Source organism: Podarcis gaigeae, assembly GCF_964106915.1.
Source record: "Podarcis gaigeae genome assembly, chromosome: 1".
NCBI lineage: Eukaryota > Metazoa > Chordata > Lepidosauria > Squamata > Lacertidae > Podarcis > Podarcis gaigeae.
The window spans coordinates 91,579,061-91,602,424 of NC_139678.1; the positions used below are offsets into that span (position 1 = coordinate 91,579,061).

The 23,364-nt window shown below is 39.5% G+C and overlaps 1 protein-coding gene across 2 annotated transcripts in view; it reads left to right on the forward strand.

Annotated features, from left to right (window-relative positions):
* SLC49A4 (solute carrier family 49 member 4) overlaps positions 1 to 19,599 on the forward strand; it is a 74,093-nt gene extending 54,494 nt beyond the window's left edge. Inside the window, exons 8-10 of one of the 2 annotated variants that reach the window (XM_083745244.1) lie at positions 9,341 to 9,523; positions 12,478 to 14,902; positions 15,062 to 19,599. In XM_083745244.1, coding sequence (XP_083601370.1) covers positions 9,341 to 9,523; positions 12,478 to 12,593 — 299 coding nt within the window. In that variant the 3' untranslated portion in view covers positions 12,594 to 14,902; positions 15,062 to 19,599. Of the gene's footprint in view, positions 1 to 9,340; positions 9,524 to 12,477 lie in introns of both variants that reach the window. The other variant, XM_083745245.1, reaches the window with a different exon arrangement.
* The last annotated feature ends 3,765 nt before the right edge of the window (positions 19,600 to 23,364 follow it).

Consider the following 23,364-nt stretch of genomic DNA (forward strand, 5'->3'; position numbering starts at 1 on the left):
TGATCTGGCACTCCCATTTCTTTAAGAACTTGCCATAGTTTGCCGTGGTCGACACAGTCAAAAGCGTTTGCATAGTCAATGAAGCAGAAGTAGATGTCTTTCTGGAACTCTCTAGCTTTCTCCATAATCCAGCGCATGTTTGCAATTTGGTCTCTGGTTCCTCTGCCTCTTCTAAATCCAGCTTGCACTTCTGGGAGTTCTCGGTCCACATACTGCTTGAGCCTTCCTTGTAGAATTTTAAGCATAACCTTGCTAGCGTGTGAAATGAGTGCAATTGTGCGGTAGTTGGAGCATTCTTTGGCACTGCCCTTCTTTGGGATTGGGATGTAGACTGATCTTCTCCAATCCTCTGGCCACTGCTGAGTTTTCCAAACTTGCTGGCATATTGAGTGTAGCACCTTAACAGCATCATCTTTTAAAATTTTAAATAGTTCAGCTGGAATGCCATCACTTCCACTGGCCTTGTTATTTGCAGTGCTTTCTAAGGCCCATTTGACTTCACTTTCCAGGATGTCTGGCTCAAGGTCAGCAACCACACTACCTGGGGTATACGAGACATCCATTACTTTCTGGTACAGTGGTGCCTCGCAAGACGAAATTAATCCGTTCCGTGAGGCTCTTCGTATAGCGGTTTTTTCGTCTTGCGAAGCAAGCCCATTGACAGCTGAGCAGATTAGCGCTACAGCTGTCAAGCGGCTTCCAGCGATCAGCTGTTAAGCGGCTTATCAGCAGAACAGCTGATAAGCGGCTTAGCGGCTTAAGAAAAGGGCGGAAAAAGCGGAAAAAACCCGCGGGGGGATGCAAGATTTTTTTCGTCTTGCGAAGCAACCCCATAGGGGATTTCGTTTTGCGAAGCGCCTCCAAAACGGAAAACCCTTTCGTCTAGCGGGTTTTTCGTCTTGCGAGGCGTTCGTCTTGCGGGGCACCACTGTATAATTCCTCTGTGTATTCTTGCCACCTCTTCTTGATGTCTTCTGCTTCTGTTAGGTCCTTTCCACTTTTGTCCTTTATTGTGGAAATCTTTGTACGAAATGTTCCTTTCATATCTCCAATTTTCTTGAACAGATCTCTGGTTCTTCCCATTCTATTGCTTTCCTCTATTTCTTTGCATTGCTCGTTTAAGAAGGTCTTCTTGTCTCTCCTTGCTATTCTTTGGAAATCTGCATTCAATTTCCTGTATCTTTCACCATCTCCCTCGCATTTTGCTTGCCTTCTCTCCCCCGCTATTTGTAAGGCCTCATTGGACAGCCACTTTGCTTTCTTGCATTTCCTTTTCATTGGGATGGTTTTCGTTGCTGCCTCCTGTATAATGTTACGAGCCTCCATCCATAGTTCTTCAGGCATTCTGTCCACCAAATCTAAATCCTTAAACCTGTTCCTCACTTCCACTGTGTATTCATAAGGGATTTGACTTAGATTGTATCTTACCGGCCCAGTGGTTTTTCCTACTTTCTTCAGTTTAAGCTTGAATTTTGCTATAAGAAGCTGATGATCCGAGCCACAGTCAGCTCCAGGTCTTGTTTTTGCTGACTGTATAGAGCTTCTCCATCTTTGGCTGCAGAGAATATAATCAATCTGATTTCGATGCTGCCCATCTGGTGATGTCCATGTGTAGAGTCGTCTCTTGTGTTGTTGGAAAAGCGTGTTTGTGATGACCAGCTTGTTCTCTTGACAGAACTCTATTAGCCTTTGCCCTGCTTCGTTTTGATCTCCAAGGCCAAACTTGCCAGTTGTTCCTTTTATCTCTTGACTCCCTACTTTAGCATTCCAATCCCCTATAATGAGAAGAACATCCTTCTTTGGTGTCACTTCTATAAGGTCTTGTAAGTCTTCATAGAATTGGTCAATTTCAGTTTCTTCAGCACAAGTAGTTGGTGCATAAACTTGGATTACTGTGATGTTAAAAGGTCTGCCTTGGATTCGTATCGAGATCATTCTATCATTTTTGAGATTGCATCCCAGTACAGCTTTCGCCACTCTTTTGTTGACTATGAGGGCCACTCCATTTCTTTTATGGGTTTCTTGCCCACAGTAGTAGATATGATGGTCATCCGAACTGAATTCACCCATTCCCGTCCATTTTAGTTCACTGATGCCCAGGATGTCAATATTTATTCTTGCCATCTCATTTTTGACCACCTCCAACTTACCCAGGTTCATGGTTCTTACATTCCAGGTTCCTATGCAATATTTTTCTTTACAGCATTGGACTTTCCTTTCGCTTCCAGGCATATCCGCAACTGAGCGTCCTTTCGGCTTTGGCCCAGCCGCTTCATCAGCTCTGGATCTACTTGTACTTGCCCTCCGCTCTTCCCCAGTAGCATGTTGGACGCCTTCCGACCTGAGGGGCTCATCTTCCAGCGTCATATCTTTTATATGCCTGTTGTCTTTGTCCATGGAGTTTTCTTGGCAGGGATACTGGAGTGGCTTGCCGGTTCCTCCTCCAGGTGGATCACGTTTGGTCAAAACTCTCCACTATGACCTGTTCATCTTGGGTGCCCTGCTCGGCATAGTTCATAGCTTCTCTGAGTTCTTCAAGCCCCTTCGCCACGGCAAGGCAGTGATCCATGAAGGGGCAAAGCAGCTTACACTGACATTAAATTTATCAACATAAAAACAAATATAAGAAGACATGCCCGGTAAAACAGTACAGTGACAATAATAAAAGATCACTTTTAAAGACATGGGGTTTGATCCAAGCATACCCTTTTATCCATAGAGGGAGTGTCAGTAATGTCACATTCTACGCTGTTCTGGAGGGTACCTCAAATACATATTCAGGGGTGCACTAGGTTGAAAGAGGAACTTGTGAAAATTGTGCCCCCTACACTACCATTTGTGGGTGCCAGGAGACACTTTTACCCAAGTGGAATTCCACTCCAACCTTATGAAGTGAAGTTAGTTTAAAAATATAACCCAAAATAGCATGTATGTCTCTCTGCCCTTCCTTAAAAAATGTACATTCCTTTTTTAAGTAAGTGTAATATCTCTTTGATTAGGTTACTTAGGAAACCAGTTCACCTGAAGGAGATGGGACCTCTCATGCTGCTGTTAATGACTTTTGGTCATTTGCTGTGTTTTGTTTTGCTTTGAGGCAGAGTTTCAAAGAGTGTTTGGTTTGAAGTATACGGTAATTTCACTATGATTTTTGTGGAGAATAGAAAGTAAACCAGATTTATTCTTTAATTGCAAGCCACGTCCATGACTTTTTCGTGTGAATAAGAACTTGATCAATATGCACTGGAATAAGAATATTTCTAGTGAACTGCATTAAATTGATGAACATACCCTATGGGGAAATGCTTTTTTGTTTTTGTGTAATTCCATTACTTAATTATGGGAAAGCCTGCTATGTTAAAATTACACCGCTCAGGTTTCATGAGAGACTGTTAACACTTGGCTACTTCCCTGCCAGCTTGCATAATAATTAGCTTCACGCAGAGTAAAATAGTGGGACTTCAAATGAAGTAAATATTGCTGGGCACGAGCAGGATCTGATATCACATAGGGTCAGTTAGAGGAAAACAGATTGCTAGTTCTGTCTGTTAGAAATCACTCTTATTCTTTACACTGTGCTCGACTTCCCAGTAATAATTGACCACCCTACATCCACTGTTGTGCAGCAAACTGAAGCAATGTGATTTGTCTTGTCTTCAGTTCAATATGGTTTTAAATACCATTACTCAGGAGCCACCCCGTTCCCAAGTTTGCCTTGTGAAAATACATCTAATGGAATGGGGTGCTTACCAAATTGAGATGAATGAGGCAAACTGTCATGGACATATAGGATGAAATCTTTGTCAGAGAGTAAGATTTTTAATTATTTTTGGGGCAATATTGTTCTGTTGAACTGCTGAATTTTCCTCAATCTGCTGCGTCTGTTGGCTATGTTCAGATGACACAGTGAACTTGTTTACTGGGATCGGAACAAGCCTTAGGCTTTGGCTCCGTGGCCTACCAAGCCCTAAACTGCTGTTAATCTTTACTATGGTTTGTTGAAATAAGCCAGCTTTAAACTAATTATTTCAAGTTAGCTTGTTTCATACAAACCATAGTTAACCTTGGTTTATTGCATTTGGACTAAAAGGCAAGGTGAATCAAAAGTTTACAAGTGTAAATAACTTGGTTTTGTAAACAGCAGGACTCTGTACTCTGGTGCAGATGTAACACTGGCTATTACCAAACCATTCTTTGTATATTGGGAGCCAGCCTTGGGTTTCCCCTTGGTTTCCTTAACCTTGGTTGACGATTACTTCTGCACTAGTGATAACCAGGGTTCACATGTGATGCTATACTGTACGTAAGGCAAACAGAAGAATGGATGGAATACCTAAACGCAGTGCTTCCCCCCCCAAAAAAAAACTATTTAGGGGTAAATTCTCATATTGAAACTCTCATTTTCCTACTCATATTAAAATACTGCTCCTCAATGAGGCCAAACTTGGATTCACAAAATATTACGGGGTATGTGTACCCCTGCATACCCCCAGAAAAAGCACTGCCTAAATGCCTAAAGTGTTTTCTTAGAAAACCCTCCCTCCCTTCCCATTTGTGTTTTTAAATGTAGTTCTACATATTCTGGTGCAAATAAAGATGTCCCTCCACCCATCCATACACTTTCCCTTTGCTTCTGGCTCTGAAATCCTATCAGATGCCAGACTACAAAATAAAAAATCTAAACCATGATTACTTTTTATTTAAGACGGATTAGAGGACACTTGCATTGCAAAACTGTGTTGCTGGCACCAATACAAAACAAAACACAACAACCTAGCTTGTGCAACAGATTGACTAAGTTACAAGTCTCAATGAGGACTTTTTGTTAAAACTATGGGAGTTGTGGCAAGGGATTGGCTCATTCTGCTTCAGCAAGAAGAACTCATTGGCTTCATGACATTACATTTCGTTTCAACTCTCGCTGAACCATGTTGAACTTCCCTTGGAACGTTCCTCTGTTGTTTTTTTTAAATCCTGAAGCTGTAATCAAAGAACATACAAGGAATGAAAAAAGCTTACGAGTGCCTTAATTCAACAACCTAGGCATGTTACAAAAAGAAACAACCCACAAAGCCGCAATCCTCTGTAAAGGCTAACCTAATCAGTCCTATTCCAAATCTATGCCGTTTATTTCTAGCAGTCCCCCCCCCCCTCCGGGTTTTGTCTCTAGGCATACCCTTTTCTACGATGAAATATGCACCTCTGTCCTGGGAAAGAAGCATATCACACAGATGATCTGATGAATAGCTATTTGTGCCTTATATTTAAGCCCTTGCTATCCCTTCTTCATGGCTCTTCATATATTAACAAGTGGGCATCTTTTTCAGCACTTCCAGAAAAGAGATACAGAAGATAATATTTTCTAGCAAGAGGGAATGACTTAAATCAAGATGGTTTAAAATCAGTGATTTGAATGAGCAAGAAAAAGGAGGTTGATTTAAGTCAAGTTTTCTTTTGATACTACTTCACATATTTCCTAAAAGATGGTGCAAACTACTAAACTCTGTTAATTTACAGAATATTGCTTACCCTGTTCCATATGTACAACCAAGCCTTGCATCTCTTAGTCTCAGTATACATTTTACATACTTCCTTCTTTTTCCCTGTAGAGGGAATGTCTCTAAAATGTTCTCATATAGGATCTTTCTTATGACAAACACCCATGACAATTTGCAAAGTTAGCAGCAGAATCCTATTTGCCCAGGAGTAAATCCTCTTGAGTTCAGTAGGGCTTTAACTATAAGTGAATATAGGACTGCAGCACAAATATGGGGAATAATAGGGACCTGAGCGCTGCATAAGTTTGTCTTCCAGTCTTCTTTCCGGTTGCTCCTTTCTGCTTCTCTTGGTCCACATTTAACAAAAATGAGGTATCTATGATTGATAGGTCAAAGCAGGGGTGATTATTACTAGGCAGACTAGAGCTGTTGATTCTCATCAGATTAAGATGAAATGCCTATATCTGAGTAATGATAAGATAGGTTCTTCATTGAGACAGAAAAATCTGTCTGGATATATCTGATGGAAGGGGTTGATTCAGTGCATATAAATGAACTGTAGGTCTAGCACAGCCTTGTGACTATACCCCACCCCCAAGTTACTACTAGTCTGTTAAAAGAAAAGAAAAAGCACTAACCTGCTAAGTGCTGTCCAAAGAGGGATGGAGAGTGGCATTTCTGCGCTGGGTGCAGAGGAGAGACAAGGTGCTCCATCCTTCCTCCAACAGCCCACTCCTTTCTGTGCATGGAATCCTCGTTGTCAGTGACTACAAAGCTACTATCAAGGTTGGCTAATGTGCTTATATCCAAATTAATTTACATTTGATCTCTTTATTATATAAGAGAGACCTAGCAAACCTTGTCAGAAGAATCCCTGTGTAGGAGTTTCCACTTGTGCAGTGGGGCTTTCCCGCCCCACTCTCCTCCCCCTGTGCCCCTGAAATTACCTTGTGGCGGGGAGTTGGGAGGATCCCCAGAATAGGGTGGGTGGGTGTGCTTTGTTCTGCTTGTGCAGAGAGAATGTTCATCACAGTGCAAAATTGAATTCCACCCTCCGTATTTTCAATTCTTAAAAACATCAAAATCCAATTATTACTATTTTAAAAAAAATATTAAATCTTTTAGTCCACCTAACATGCTTATATTTGAGAGGAAGCCAATAGAGACATCAAAGGTGGTGAATATGGGATTAATCTCAGTACCAGGTCATATGTCTATCCCCAAGATAGTAGTAACGTCAGCACGTGGGCCGGTGCGGCTGCAGCATTTCTCCCTGAAATGTGGTTAAAGGAATTGAACTGGGCTGCAGTGTTGTGCTCCTCTCCCTTAGAAAGTCAGGTGGCCCTCTGCCTTCACCATAATGAGAGGAGTATAACTATTACATTTGAACTGCCCAGTGGTGCCTTGGCTGCTTCATTTCTTTATGTCAAGGGACTTTGTCTGAATTTGCCATAGTGTGAAAATCTCCAAAGTTGCCATATCAGAGAGAAATTATTTCTGAAGTGTTGTTTTTTTCCCCTGTCACTTGAGAGCAGTTTCAGATAAAAGGTTTTAGAACAAGGAGGTCAAGTGTGTGACAGCCTGTTTTCCTCTGCCCTAGAAATATATTTATGAACTCGCACTCAAGTCCCCCCCCCCACTCCGCAAAACCCATTTTTGGTTTTATTTTAGCTGAAAGAACTTCCTCATCCTCCGGTGCCCTTGAGAGCACATTGAGATAGGCGTACAGTATTTGTTTGTTTCTGAGAGCAGAACATTTGTTAGAAGCTGGAGGAGATTGCTTTCCATTCCCCTCTCTCACTGCAACAGACATCCAAATGCCAGGGACACAAGAAGGTTTTGTTCTAACCCAGAGTGTGAACTTGCACCATGAAGAAAGTGGCTGGGGATTCTTTCTAGCTTTCAAGTGCCGTGGGTTGAGGTGATCTTCAGCACAGTACATTTACCTGCTTACCTCATAAGCTAGATGCTCTTCTCTACTTAATGCCACAACCCACCACATAGTGAAGCTTGATTAATTCATTTGATTCCTGAGGGTACTGTCCTGGATTGTGCCTTTTCTGAGTCCTCTTCCAGGCTAGGCACTGTACTCCATGCTAGACCAGCAGTCACTTCCAGATGCAAGCAATTGCGGAAAGTTAACTTCCTAAATAGTATTTTCTGCAGCCACAAATTCCCCATTTGGTTAGTTTGGGACTCTGCTTTAAAAGATCTGGACTGCTCTTCTATTTAAGTCAAGCCAGAGGGAATGTAGCATTCTATAGCATTGGCTGTACTGGATACAAAGACCTGTGAACCTGGTAAATCCTTAGAGTTTGGTTTTCCTGTAATGTGGAAGCCTGAATTAATTCTGGCCTTCATAGTTAACAGCAAGAGAGGTTAATTCACAGTCCATTCCCAATTTAGCACAGTAATTAGCTGTTTGTAGAACACTATTTGTGTTTGTTTTGGAGTTAAATACACATAGACGTAAGCCACACTTTTAAAAATCTGCTGCACCTTTATAGAGTGAAATTTAAACTTCCTGACTTAATTCACTAAAACATAATGCAAGCGTTTGTTTTTTAATTGGTCAATTTTAAAGCAGACAGATGCTTCGAAAGGAACGATGTAATGAAATTATATCCATTTAACAAAATCTACTGCTTATTATTTGTTTTCCAATTAAGTGTCAGTTAAGAAGCAATTTCTGTAGGTGGGAAGAAGAGGTATAGGCATTGTTTCTAACCTTATATAAAGCCCAGAGCTGTAGCTGAAAAAATTAGTCCAGGATCCAGTGGGGCATTTCATCACAGCTCCATCTGCAACCAAGCACTTTGAATGGATACTAGCTTTTTGTTAAATGTTAACCCTCATTTAACCCTCTTTAATGTTCTTCTTTAACCTGGCCTTTGGCTGATTGACATCTGGTGCCCTTTTAAAATGTGATGAGGGTGTTATTGGGTTGTTCTTGTTTTTATTATGTATTATGTATGTGTTTTTATATTGTGATTTTATCTTGTGAACCGCCCTGAGACCTGTGGGTATAGGGCAATATACAAATCTAATAATAATAATAAATATATATATATATATATATATAATATCATCATCAATATGATGCACTTGCTCAGTTAAAATTATGAGTACTTCACTCTTGCAACTAAGCATATGATGGCACACATTTTATGATAAAAAGAGGGGGGAAATTAAAGCAAGCTTTTGATCAGGTACTAAAGTCCAGTTCAAACACACTCAGCCTTCTGCATGCAGTTGAAGCCCCCTCTGTGGACACGTTCATGTGAACAATGTAATATGTGACCCGGGCCATTATCAGATACACCTGTAATCTCCTGACGAAGATTGCCAATAGTGACACTTTTTTTTTTTGGCTGCCATAGTCACAAGAATTGCCTTTGGTAGCTGTGCATGAGGGCACAAAGTGGACCTCTGGTGGCATAATACATTTTAAAATAATTTAATATTGAGATGACCTAAATAAGAATTCTCATTAACACATCCCTAGAAACAGACTGGATACATCACCTAATTAAGGTGCTGAACTGGTGGAAATACAATCATAGTTCTAGTATTTAAGTGCACTAATAAGAGTTGTGGCATAAAATGTCTTCAAAATAGTTTGTACTTTAAATTTTTTTGCATTTCTGTTATTTCCTGCCACTGGGTTTCCTTTTATTAATGCGGTTTTTATTCTGTTTTAAATGCCATGTTGGGTTGTTGTTGTTGTTTTGTGTATATTATGGTGTTAATTTTTATAGTAAGCACCTGAGAGAACTTTTTGTTGCTGTGCAGTGTATAAATAAAATAGGTAAATAATCAAATGTGCTTTTAAAAATCTCTTGCAGCCACCTTGTATACTTCTGGCATCTTGTTTGGCGTCTTCTTGAACAGCAGCGTGCCTATTTTCTTTGAACTTTTTGTGGAAACTGTCTATCCTGTTCCAGAAGGGATTACTTGCGGCGTGACCACTTTCCTAAGCAACATGTTCATGGGAGTTCTTTTATTTTTTCTTACTTTCTACAATAAAGGTAAGGAGTATTTAGATGCTTGTGGTGTATCAATTTGTTAGCACAACGTATTTCAGCTGGGAGTTTTATTTTTGGCTTCACCAGGAAGAGGAGCTTCATGGAGATTCTTCTGTTAACACTAATGATGTGTATAAATCCCTTAGCATTTGTAGAAGAATAGGCCTCCCTATGTGTTCGTCTTTATAAGTCTGCCAGTCAAAGATTGAAATCTTCACATAGAATTTTTCCTTTGAAGGCAGGGCAGTGGGATGCCTTTGAGATAAATACTGTGGTGGCTTTTTTTAAAAAAAAAGACGACAAAGAACCACGTAATGTTATGACCATTAATAACATATGTAGCTAGGCAGGCTAAAACAGCGATAAAACTAATCCAATCTCATGCTTCAGGGTCTAATCTGGTTGTTTCGGTTGGTCAGAAGAAGCATGTGGTTTCATTTTCATCTTCCAGACCTGGTCTTTTGACCACACTCACGATTTACAGATTGGCAAAAGAGGGGGTATCTCCCCACTGTCCTGTTTTCAGACAAGTTTCAGAAGATCGTAAACTGAGGAAGGAAGAGTTGTGGGTTATGTGTTGCTATAGTGCAGGTGAGGGGAAACTCCTTCAGTTCAAGGTCCCTCCATTTTTGACAGGTGGGCAGGGCCACCCACATTTCGATCACCAGGCATCATACACCATAATTCTGGTTTCAAGCCAGCGGCAATCACAATCTAGTCCCGCAACACTAAAAACAGTTGATTGTCACATGGGCCTGGTTTGTTCAAAATGGCCTGACGGATACCTTCCCAGTGCAATGCTATAGAGATAAAGGGTTGGCTCAACCTGAAGCCTCTGAGCTTTGCTCCTGTAGAGCACAAAGGGTGTGGAACCAGCTGAAGAATGTTGACAGGGTTTCTTCTCCCCACCCCCCTTCTGAAATGTACCCTCTCATACAACAGAGAAAAGGTCTTTAGCCTAATGTACATCTTCTTGTACATCTCCCATACTTAGAGTGTAGGTGTTTGCAGATCTGTTTGTTGTATGCATGCACTACATGCTGTTGTTTACATGTTCATGAAAAATGCCCTGTGTGCACATGTAAATAGCGAGGCAGGAATGCAATGGCCCTTAGCTATTGGTTGAAAGGATGAATATTTCTGCAACCTCACATATATCAGTCCTTTCCATATTTGATTGGTCTTCAGCTCTTGCTGTTCTTTCACAAGAACTGCCATACAGTGGTGCCTCGCAAGACGAAATTAATTCGTTCCGCAAGTCTTTTCGTCTTGCGAGTTTTTTGTCTTGCGAAGCACGGTTTCCCATAGGAATGCAATAAAAATCAATTAATGCATTCCTATGGAAACCACCTTCAGACCAGGTCCGGGGACAGTCTGTCCCCCGACCTCTTCTGAAGGCCGGCGGGGGCAAAAGTCTTTGCTTCCCCCCCGCCTGCCTTCCCGGGAGAGCGGAGAAACGCAGCGCTGTTCTTGCGAAGCAAGCCCATAGGGAAATTCGTTTTGCGAAGCGCCTCCAAAACGGAAAACCCTTTCGTCTAGCGGGTTTTCGTCTTCCGAGGCGTTCGTCTTGCGGGGCACCACTGTAGTATCATCCTCACCTATAGTGCCATGATTCCTTGGAGGGAGAATAGAATACACAGATTTTGCTGTTAGTGCCTCCCAGTATACACTTCTACTGGATATGCCAGCAGAGCTGACTTACAACCCACATGATGACTGCTACTGGCGCATTGTAATGCCATAAGTTTCGTTTCTTGCTTTGAATTATTATTTTTTAAGCACATTCTTGTTAGTTGACATCATTTTGGCCAGAAAAAAATAGCTTTGACATTTGAAAGCCCCATAAAGACGGTTGCCGTCTTTTAAACAAATATATAGACCACTTACGGTTGGATAGTTTCCATGTATTAATTTGGCAGTTTGAGGGAGAGGAGCATAAAGGAATGTGAGGATACTGGAAACTTTAGTGATTTTACTTAGTTGGTGTACATTCTATTCAGTGTGGTGAAAGGTAAATCTTTTGATTGAATTGATAGCAAAAATATTATTAGTAGGTGGTGCCATTGGACAGCATTGGTTTGGACTGCATCTTTTGCTGGAGAAATTACATTTGCTTGTCCTGACAAGCCAAATCAGACTGTTGTTGTTGATTAAAATGATATTCTCTCAATACAAGACTAGGAAGGCAAAAGAATAGCTGATGGGAGTCAAAAGAATTGACTAAATGAACACACCCTGTAGATCTTTAAAAAGCACTCACAGCTCATTCTGGAATGATTTACAGACTCTGGATTTGAAATCCAATTTATAAATATGGTCTCACTATGCTCAGCTTTCCTGACACATAGCTGTATAAGCCTAATTTTCTTGTGAGCATTTCGAATTGTAGTAGGATGCAGAGATGCTCTTAATCTTTCTCCCCCACAATGTCTGCACAGCAAAGGAGTTGTGAAGACCTCATCCCATCATTGTGGCTTACTTACCAAGCAAATTAAGATGGCTAAAATTTAATTAATTTTGTTTTTAAAATGTTCCATGACAAGGGTTACAATCAAATGATAAATTTTGTCTCAGTGTGTTTATTCTCACAGCATCTTCTTAAATCAAAATCTTTGATGCTTTATAATGCTTTTCGTTTATGTGTAAATAGTTTTGTTTCTGTTAGTTCTCAAGCATAACAACTGAAGACACAGAATAGGCAAGGCTGTCCTGCATGCCCCAGTTCAGCTGGAAGAAGTCAAGCAGGGGTGCTGGCCTATTTGAGCATCCCAGCTCAATTTCTTACAGTACCTGTCTTTTCAATGAGGACAACAAGATTGCAGAGGTCTTTCTCCGAAGTGTTTGCCTTAACCTAAATTATGATGCTTTTAAAGAACTGGCTGTTTTTTATGATGAAGTAGGCCATGCTTGCATCGATATTCAAGACTAATTTCTTCTCCCCCCCCCCCCCAATCCAGAGTTCTCTTGGTTTAACTGGTGCCTCCCAGGCTCCTGTCTGCTAAGTCTTCTGCTCATCCTGTGCTTCAGGGAATCCTACGATAGACTTTATCTCGACGTCATCGTCTCCGTTTGATAGCACAAAACAGAAGGGAGCTCCAGAAGAGGATGGAAGTTAGAACCCTGCTCTGCCTCTTTCCTTTGGAAATTGAAAAGACCAAAGGTCAAAGCTAAAAAAAAACCTAAACAGTTTTAACATTGACCTTTTAACTGAACTTACAAAGTGGTTTTTAAAGTACACTTCCTAATTTCAGATTTTATTATCTTGATAACGATGGTGAGTGTTGTACTTGAATGGGAATTTGAATATTTTTTTAAAAGCACACACTCAGAAGAATGTGCGTTAGGGAGAAGCTATAGTTTATTAACTGTGAGATTTTTATTTAATAAGCTATTTAACTGGGTATACAGATTTTGTGCCAACTCAAGCCATTTACAAGATAGATACAAAATGAATATCTTACTTAGGGTTTAAGGGAGGAACATATTCACCATCACAAAAAAGTCTATTTTTGCAGCCTAAAGAGTCTAGTAAGAATTCTGATGTTCCAATATTTTTCCTGCTTTTTAAACAATATACTATCCCCCATGGTGTAGTATATGAAAAGACAAGTGTCACTTTGATGGCCAAATATTTGCAACGTAGTTAATCAGGGCTGAACAACTTGTTCCCTCACTATGAGTCCTCTAAGCTGTATCAAAATGAGAATAGTAGGTAGATATGAATTTATCCTTCTAGGATTTTAACTATGGCCAAATATTTAAAATCCATATAAATGTCTTGACATGCCCCTTGTACACTACATTTATTTTCTTATGAAGCAATTTCTAATGTTTTCTAACCACTCCCCTTCTTGACACATTGAAGGGTCTTATATCAGTTGGTGCTATATATTCAGTTATGTCTAAAACAATTAATTGCCTTAGTATAGGAATGACATCGGTTGTGAAGGTATCATGGGTCAGCACTACCTTTACTGGGATATTTTTAATTCATTTCTCTATCCAAATACTGCAAGCTGTCCTCCCAATGTTTTATCAAGCTGACTGAACAAAATTTATAGCTTTTCTGTGACAAGTCACGTGTGTTTTCAAGCTAGTTTACAATTTAAAGAGTGCCTATTATGTGTGATTTTGTTTTTAAACAGATATTCAGTGGTGGTACTTTTGGGTAACAAAATTAAATGGCAAATCAAATTGATCCAGACTTTATCTTCTATAGAAAGCTTTCGATCCAGTGGGAAGATCCCACTGGTGGGGGCAGCATTTACCAATTTCTCTTCTCCCTCCCACAGTGTTTCAGCCCAACTCTCTGGAACATTGAGGGAGGTGGGTGAGGCTGAGGGTGCAGGAGAGCAGGGAATCTCCCTTGTCCGCCAGCAGGAGCAAAGTCTGATTCCAACTCAGTTTCCAGCCTTGGAACTTTGCATAACATGGTAGTTGCAGTACTGTGTATCCTGTATTACAAGACCTATTATTTAGTTGGCTTTGTTTTCAAAAGCCAATCTAGCTTCTCCAGTTGGTTTTACAAAGCCTCACATGCTCATGCTTTGCAAGAAATCTTATGCAAAATACATGTTGCTACCATCCATTTGAGAGAGGGAATTGTCAACCTGTGTTTACTAAATTGTGGCCAGTATGCTTCTCTACTAACACAAATATTTTGAAACACTTTCATGAACATTCTTATAGCTCTGTTAATACTGAGTTTTAATCTTGAGCTTGTTCTCTTCCGTTGGTCAGTCGGTCTGTGTGCATGCGTGTAAAATATGTTTGCACATACAAATCTTACGAGCGTATTTTTTAGTAGTAAATTTCCATAGTATCGAAATTCTAATGATATATTTAGTGCCATTGTCCATTCGAAAAGCAATCTCTTCAAGTAATGACATAGTTTACATAACACAGTTGAGTGACTATTTTTTTTAATAGGAGGTAACAAAGCCAACTTGCTCAGGGGCATTTGTGGATTCCACATTCTAATATTATGCTTCAGTGAGAACTTTGAATTTGGATATGTTTCACTCCTTCAAAGAAGTTCCATTCTGCCACTCTTGATTCATTTGGCCACTGTAATTCAGAAATTAAGCAATATTTCTCAGACACATGGCTTTATTCTGTTTGTCCAGTCATTTTATTCTGTGGATAACTGAAATATTTCTTCAATTTGCATTTAGGATCTTAAATGGAATTATTGGTGTCATTTTATAGCGCCAACTTTTTGTTGTTGTTATGGTACCGTTTTGTATTCCATATTGGTTTATAGGATGTAACAGCTTGATGAACTGATCCCCGACAGCTCATGAAAGATGAAAAACCTTTCTCTTAGAAGTACCTTTCAGCCAAAATATAGCCATTTTAATCTGCAATACAGTGGATGCTCGGGTTGTGAACGTGATCAGTGTGGGATGCACGTTCGCAACCCGCAGCAGCACGTCTGCGCACGCACGGGTTGCGATTTGGTGCTTCTGCACATGCGCAAAGCACGATTTAGCACATGTGCAACCTCCAAAACCCTGAAGTAACCCGTTGCGGTACTTCCAGGTTTCGGAGCGTCCATAACCTGAAAAAGCACAACCTGAAGCGTTTGTAACCCGAGGTATGACTGTATAGAAAGATTCTGATTTCCCCTCACTTTACAGGCAGGCTTTTCTGTATTTTTTTTAGCAGGCTTCCTCACAGCTCTTGCCACATGATTTTTCTCTTGGGGTGCAACACCTACAAGGAGGAACAAGGCCATCCACTTAACACCCTTTCATTGCCCAGTAGGGAACAATCTAGCATTCATCTAATAGCAATGTCAATTAATACATCCTGGTCCCAGGTACATCAAGGTTGAACCTTCTTTTTGCTAATAAAGAGTTATCCTACTGGGATTGCAACTGTATATATCTGAAGTACTTTCACAAGAAGCAGATGATGTTTTTTTACATACACATACCCCTCCTGGCTGCCATGTTATTTGTGTGGCATTAGCTAAAATGAGTCCATAGAATCAGGTTAAGTGTTCCCCTTGATTACGCTTCAAGGCATTTCTCACTGTTGGGATTTTAGGGAAAGAAACTCTCTGTGTACTCTTAATCTGCTCCCAAGAGGAGTCAAGGCATTTTTTTGTTCCTGAGTTTTGTCTTTCTTCTCTTGAGCACTTAAAAATGAACTAGAAGATTGGTGCAAGTAGATGTCCTCCTAGTCAGAGGACAGCTTGGTGGCTACATCATGATAGTATCCTTTTTTCTTCTTATATTTGTGCTGTTAAAAAGAAATCCCCAACTTGTTGGCTGAGAACTAGAAAATGTGAGTAGGATCTGCTGCTTCATTTCCTGGAGTTGTGCTTGGGCCGGTCACTTTTTGAACTTGGTGTCTTCATCTGATGTGTGTGAGATAATACAGGTATAACTTTATTGTCACTGTCTAGGATAAGACAGATCTGTTGTCCCATCTTTTATGTAGTGCAGATCTCCTGTTCAGACAAGGTGGCCGCCTACTCTCACATCTCATATGTAAGGCATACTGGCATAACCTGAAGAGGTGTTATATCCTTGTGCGTGCTGTTGAATGTGTGGAAAACATTTTGATTTTATAAAGATTGAACACACAATGCAAAATGAGCCACCTCCAGGTGTGTGCTTTACTAAAAAGGGAAGTAGATATATAGACATTAGGTATAATTAATTAATATGAAGGCTATACATTATACAGTGGCTCAAGACAGCCTATAAAGGTTCTGATACAAGCAATTTTGATTTGGTCATTAACCTGCTTTATAATTATATTGCATAATAGTGGTAACTTCTCAAGTTGCTAGGGCAGCAAAGGTGTTTTGGAAAACACTTTTTGGATGTGATGTGGTTGCTTATACTTTTTACTCATCAATTCTTTCCCAACATTAAAGTGAAAGTGACACGATTGGTTAGATAGGTACATACAACAATTGTATAGGAATGGTTCGGGTTATATATAGACTATCATGAAGACACCAAAGAGAAGTTCTTCCATGCCAGTTCTGTTGAAGTGAATAGGAGCAGCACAATCTTGTGTTGACCCCCTTCATTCAATGTAATTTGTACAGGAGAAATTCCCAGTGGATTATATCTTATCTAACCTTGTGCTCCAGGCAGCCTGCACAATATGTTCTCTAATAAATTAGTGAAGTTTTATTATTTGTTAGACATTTGCTTGGTCTCATTCAAATGAGTAGATCTGCCCTGTTTTGAATGAGTCAGGAATATGAACTCTTCTCAGAGCAGTCTTACACTGATTCTCTCTAAATGTCTAAATATTGAAATGATAATAAAATGATCTAAATTTAGATCAGTATTTTATCAGTTAACAGTGAAAGGCACTGATTGCCATTCTAATTACATCCCATAGCTTGATGCTAGAGCCACACTTACTTGGGAATTTGGTATCATTCAAACAAATTTAATTTCGAGTAAACGTGTTAAGAATTTACGTGCCAGAGCGTTAAAAATGTTCCTGAGAGAATGCACCAAATCTTTTTATCATTGATCATTGATCCAGCTTTGGGGGAAAGAATGCCCACCTCTGTCCGTGCTTGGTGACTTGCGTCCTGCCTAGAAGTTCAAACAAGATAAGCATGTGGAATTATTTTCGCATGTGAAATGGAAAATACTGGTCAGTGTGGCTGCGTTGTGCATGCAGAAACAAATGAATAAGGTCTGTGACATTTAATCACGTAATCAGTTAATCAAAATATTTTGATCAAATGAACACACACACACGGTAATTATAAGTACTATTGATGACCAATTCCATCATAGAAGTATCTCCAGCCCTTGTGTGAGAGAATGGGGAGTCCCTTTTCTAAGATGATGTGTGCTACCGCACACGTTTTTATTTAGAACTACTGGGTTGTATCCCATGTTGCATGAGCTCTTTCTCTTTGCCCTCTCTACAGGCCACTGTGCCTGCCAAAATCCTCTCCAAAGGGCTGGGAGAACCTGCCCAACATTGTGAGCTGTCCTCTGGGGCTGCAAGGGGTTGCAGGGTACTGGCGGGGGGAGCAAGGTGCTGAGTGAGATTGCCTTATGCTTATGCCACATTGGGTGCAACCCTTAGTTTCTCATATGCAATAATTGTGCAGATTTGACTAATTCTTTAATTATTTGACTAAACCTGAGTTCATTATTGATATTTTAATTGGTGGCAGCCCTATTCTAAGATAAAAAATTCCACTCCACCCCCAGATCCAAGATTTTTGCATTAAGAAGCAGCCATACATTACTTCAAATACACTAACATACTTTATAATAACTGAATTGTGTATTTTTAAAGAAAATATAGATAAAAACCAATTTTTATGTGTTATATTTGAATGAATGAATGAAATAAGTAAATAAATAGATAGAAGAAAATGTAGATAATTGCAGTAGGGTGTGGTAAAGGGCATGTTAGGAAAGCGTCATGATCTGGGTTTATATGAGGAAATCAATGAATCTTTGTTACGGCATGGAAAACGCAATTGTATAGTAGAAGTCTGCACTGCCACCCCTGGAAATGGGCTAGGATCCTCTTTAACCCAGGCTAGAAGACCACTGACTGAAAAGAGAAATGAATTCAGAAACTTACATAAATTAATATGCTTTAATGTTGTACGATATATTCCTATCTGTGCTACTGATTGAGAGGTTCAAGGAGCTGGCAATAGACTGCCCCCTAACTCTGGCTTTTGAGATTTCACCCTCCATTGCCAACACTTTTTGAAGCATATCTTCACAACCAGAAAGGCTTGGATTTTATTCTTTTAAAGAAGAAAAGCTTAATTCTTTTTGGCAGTGCCATGTTGAGTGGCTTTTCTGTTCTATGCAATGACAGCATATGCATTGGTCCTTCCTTTGGGTTTCTGAACATGTAGCAGAGTCTTTTTTACATTTTCTGTTTTCCCCCTCCAGAACAAAGCAACCTAGGAGCCTGAAAGTTTCAGGATCAAAACCCCTCTACAGTTTGCCTTCATTGCACTCTACATTTTTTGTACCAGTTAGGGCACTTTGCATTCTTACTGTATTTGTATCTGCAATGTTTCAGATATGGGAAGAATTGAAGCTAGTGTCAGGATTTCCCAATGTGAGCTGGAGAGGTTTATTGCTATCTCCCATGAGCCTTCAGTTGTCCAACTTGACATCTTAAGATCCATATTTTTGTTTCATTTGGATATACAGCTGCAGGTTCTGAAACAACACAATCCATTAAATAAAGAGAAAGTGCTTGGTAAACTGGGTCACACAGGTGTTGAGGAGTATTGGCTTGAGCTGTGGTGAAATGTCAAAAACACTTTGGTCTGATCTTAGGTTGGTTGTCCTTTGCTTAAGGTTCACGACAAACCTCAATTCAGTAACTCCACATTTAGCTTAACTAATTTTTTACAGCCACTGTTTTCTCATGTCTAAGCTTTTCTTTGAACTCAACTTTTTTATATGCATGTAGTCGTTCACCTGTCAGAATTCTGCATGTTCTGCGATATGCAGTATCCTCACTTTTATGTTTCAGAGAAAGTTTTATATGTTAAAATGCATGGATTTTTAATTGCATCTCAGGATTTGTTTTAACTAGGCCTGGTGGTGTGAACCTGTAGTAAAAACGATTCATTTGTGGGTATGACTTTTTGTAAATCTAACCTGAAATTGTAAAAACAAATACATAGAACATAAAATGATTTCATTAGGATTTGTAAGCATTTTGCTTTTTGTAATTTTGTAGGAAAAAAGGATATTTTTATTTTAGGGCAAGTTCTACTTTTGTATGTAATATGCTGACATGGGGCACAATCTGTCAGAAGCATATCCTGCATTCATCTCATGGAAATAAATTTAGAGGTGTGGTCCTGCCCTATTCCCATTCATTATTATTTTCCCTTTGGAACTTAAGTAGGACAGGGTTCTCATGGATTGTGTCTGTGATGTCTTTTATTTTTTAATAAAACTTATTTAAAACCCACTGTCTAATACATCTAGAAACGTAAACTTCACCTATCACTTTGGAGTTCTCTTTAAACTGGAATCTTGCTGTAAGTGTTTGGTGTTAACTTGTGTAATACTTGATACACATTAAAAAGGTTAATTGTAGCTTGTGAGTCATCTTTTGTGCTTGGATGCCATATAATATCCTAGAGCGATGGCAATATTCATTGAGGTATCTGCTGCTGGCTTTGTTGTGGAGGATTCCAACATGGCTTCTTGTCATATGTCTGTTGGCAACAGATGCAAGCTTAGGAACAGGTTTAACAAGGGATCGTTTTCCAGGTCATTGTACAAATGGCAGCTGTCAGAAGAACTGGACATGCAATTTTTTGGTGAATTGTCAAAAATCAAAAATAAGTTGGGCTTTTCTCAAGACAGTTCCATGAGATGATCTTCCAAATCACAAGCAACAGAATCTTTGTTTCTTGTTTCAGAATTGGCCTCAAATTATCCCATCAAGGGCTGGTTTTTGTGACAAGCTGTGCCTTGTAAACAAAAAAAGCTACTGTTCTGTTCTTTAATCTATAAGATGATGATTCAGGATTTGGATAAAGCTTGTAAAAACACCTGTCTGTAATTATGGTTTTAATGTGTGTGTGTGTTTTTTTAAAAAAAGTTTACATGTTTTGTTATATTTATTATGTATTTTCCTCAGAGTATTTGTTTAACCTAGAAAAATGTACAACATTTATGTCTGATATGATGAGTCACAGTCATTTCTGACTTGGGACAAAAAATATCAAGGTTATGCCTCAGATTTCATCTAACACTGATTCTGTTGATGTGAACTTTTTCAAATGGGATGGCTTTAATAGTAACCTGGTAAATTCAGGTCCTAATCCTGAATTTGGCTTTTTATGGACGAAGATAATACATCTTACCTTGTATTCTCAACAGACAAGCTGAAGGCACAGGTAAGTGTCACTTGTGCTGTACTGAAGGAAAGATGCTTTGGATAACAAAAACAAAGTTTAGAATTTCTGCTCTTTATATTTTGGTGTGTTTGTTGTGGAAAACTAGAGAAAGGAGGAAGGACAAACATGTTGCTTCCTAGAGATGTTGTAGTTTTAGTCAGTTGAAGAGTAGATTAGCATTACATTGCAGACCAATTAGCAAAGGATGTGTGGATGTGCTAATTGTGCACAAATGTGCCTTAATGCTAAACAATTCCATTTAGAAATTCCCCGCATGTAAAGTGTTAAGGAATCTAGGGGATAAAGCTCAATCTAGTTCACACTAAGTTTGTTTTTACTGATGTGGTGCCTCTCAATTACTTTCTAATCGGATGCATTAAAAAAATAAATTCCCAGAGGCACATTTGTGAATATGAAAACTCTCAAAATTATAGCTTATGATTGACTAGGAATGAGGCATTATGCATGCAGGTGTAGCTGGTTTCAGGTTATTAGAAATCCAATCTATTTTTTATGATATTATGGTGTAATTTGCAGCACAAGACTGTGATATAAATTTCCAGTTGCACCGGAACATAAACTACAAGTGTCCCTGACTCTTGTCACTTTCCATGGTCTTTAGTTTGATTAATAAAAGGGACGAGAGCGATAACATTTTCCCAATAAGAATCTATGATCATCCCTCAATCAAAATGGGCCCATTTTATAGTGATATGCAACAATGATAAAAAATGTTATTTCAAGACCATTGGGACTAGTCTTTCAGCCTATAAATGTTGATCATATGGCTCTGGTTCTTGAAGCAAGTAAATAGCCCATTTTCTTCTTTTGTGTTAAGAGAAGTGTCCTTGGAAATTCAAGTCTATTGGCTTCCTGGTCATATATAGCAAAAGGGTCTAAAGCTGATTTTTAAAAAAAAGAACACCACACAATCAGCCCTGTTTGAAGATCTAGCATAGTAAAATTCAGGATGTTTGTCTGAAGCCAAAGGTTCAGGGGCACAATATTACTATGAATTAGTGGAATCTTAAAGGCCTTGTTAATTGTCCCCTGCCTTTAAAATAGGGCAAGAAATATAAAGTAGGAGAGGGAAGAGCTGGTAACCCTTCCAGATGTAAAGAAATTCTGATGGTCAAACTTTAGTTTTATATTCATTTCTTTGTATTTCAGGCAAGTGGAACTAGTCACTAAGAGTGCGATGTTCTATCTACATTAGTAAAAATCAGCCCTGTTGAGCTCAGTGAGGCTCTCACTGGTAAGTGTGGGTAGGATTATGCTTTAAGGCACTTGTCATGCTGCAGTGGCAAATTATACTTTGGTTGAGTGCATACATTTTTAAAAAATGGATGCAGCCAGTAAACATAGGCTAATAAATTAAAACACTTCCATAAATTTAGCCTAACGGTTTGATCATACAGAATACACTGATACAGAATTATGTGCCAATGGATTAATATTAAATAAACCCAAATGAGGCAGCAATACATAAATTATATTTGCCTCAAGTGTTTCAAATTCCAATTTAAGAGAAGAGAACTCAAGCATAGGCAAACGCAGCCCTCCAGCTATTTTGGGACTGCAATTCCCATCATCCCTGACCACTGGTCCTGTTAGCTAGGGATGATGGGAGTTGCAGCCCCAAAACATCTGGAGGGCCAAGTTTGCCTATGCCTGAGGTAGGTGCTTAGAAAGAGTTTTTCAGTTAGAGGAAGTTGAAAGATATATTAACAGTAGCAAGGCGGGGGAAGAAATTTTATGGTTTATGACTGGGGAAGCGATGACCAATCTGAGACAAGAGTTGAATACTTTAATCATGTGAACAAGCCTTGTCCTACCTCATTGGAGCAAGCAGATCTTTGCCTGCACATGCAAAGCTGAGGAACAGTTCACATGAGAATGGGTCTGGTTCTGAAGCTGGCAGAGATGGGTGAACTCATTGGAGCTACTGTGCTTAAGACATCTTGAATGAAAATCCCCACCAGCTCCAGTTATTTCTTAACACCTTATGGATAGAGAGATTCATGTGTCCTTGAATAGATGTTTAGAAAGCAAATTCCAAGTTTACTGGTTCCAGTGTTTTATATGGGCTTGGACTTTTGTTGACTTGGACTGGGAAAATCTACTCAGTTATGAAGCTTGCTGGGTTCTTTAGTGACTCACTTACTCTCAGGGATAAGCTATCATGGTGGAAGATAGGACCAGTAACGAAGGGAGTTGTTACTTCCATATCCCTCTCCCCTATCCACATGGTTTGCCTTGCTTCTCCTTTTTCAGTACTATGGTTTAGCAAGCAGGCAACATTCCTGCGGCCTGGGTTCCAGCTACTAATCTGTCCAGGTAGGAGCTACTGTTCCCATAAATATTTTACTGCACCACCACCAGAAGGGATCATCCTGTTTGGCAAGAACAAAGGCTGAAGTCCTAAAACGGCTGCAAGGAAATGTTATTTGTCCCTGTAAGTACATTCTGTTTGTATTTTAAAGGTTATACTATAAAATAAGTGTACAGACCTGGCTTCTCACTAAGGCCACCTACTGAGGCCCTCCTGGTTGTTCCACATTCTGCAGAAGCTCTTCTTCCCAACCAGAGAGGGTTTTTTTTTTGTGGTGCCCACTCTTTGGAATACTCCCCCCCCCCCCCACTGTAGTGCTGGCTACTGATACCAGTCCTTTGTCAAACTTTTTAAGTTAAATTTTGTACTGGCTGTTAATGGTGTTGGGGTTATTTTTATTCATTTTAACTGATTTATTGTAAACTGTCTTGATATATGTTTGCAATAGGCTGTGTGTGTGATACATACTGCTTTCAGCAGACGAAAGCATGGAGTCCCATTTAGATACCAAGTATTGATACTCTTCAATAAACAGGAATTAATGATCAACCTCTGGATTAGGAGATTAGTATCTACAATGAATTGGCAGCATAATGAACTGATGAATTTGAGTTAAGTAAGAGT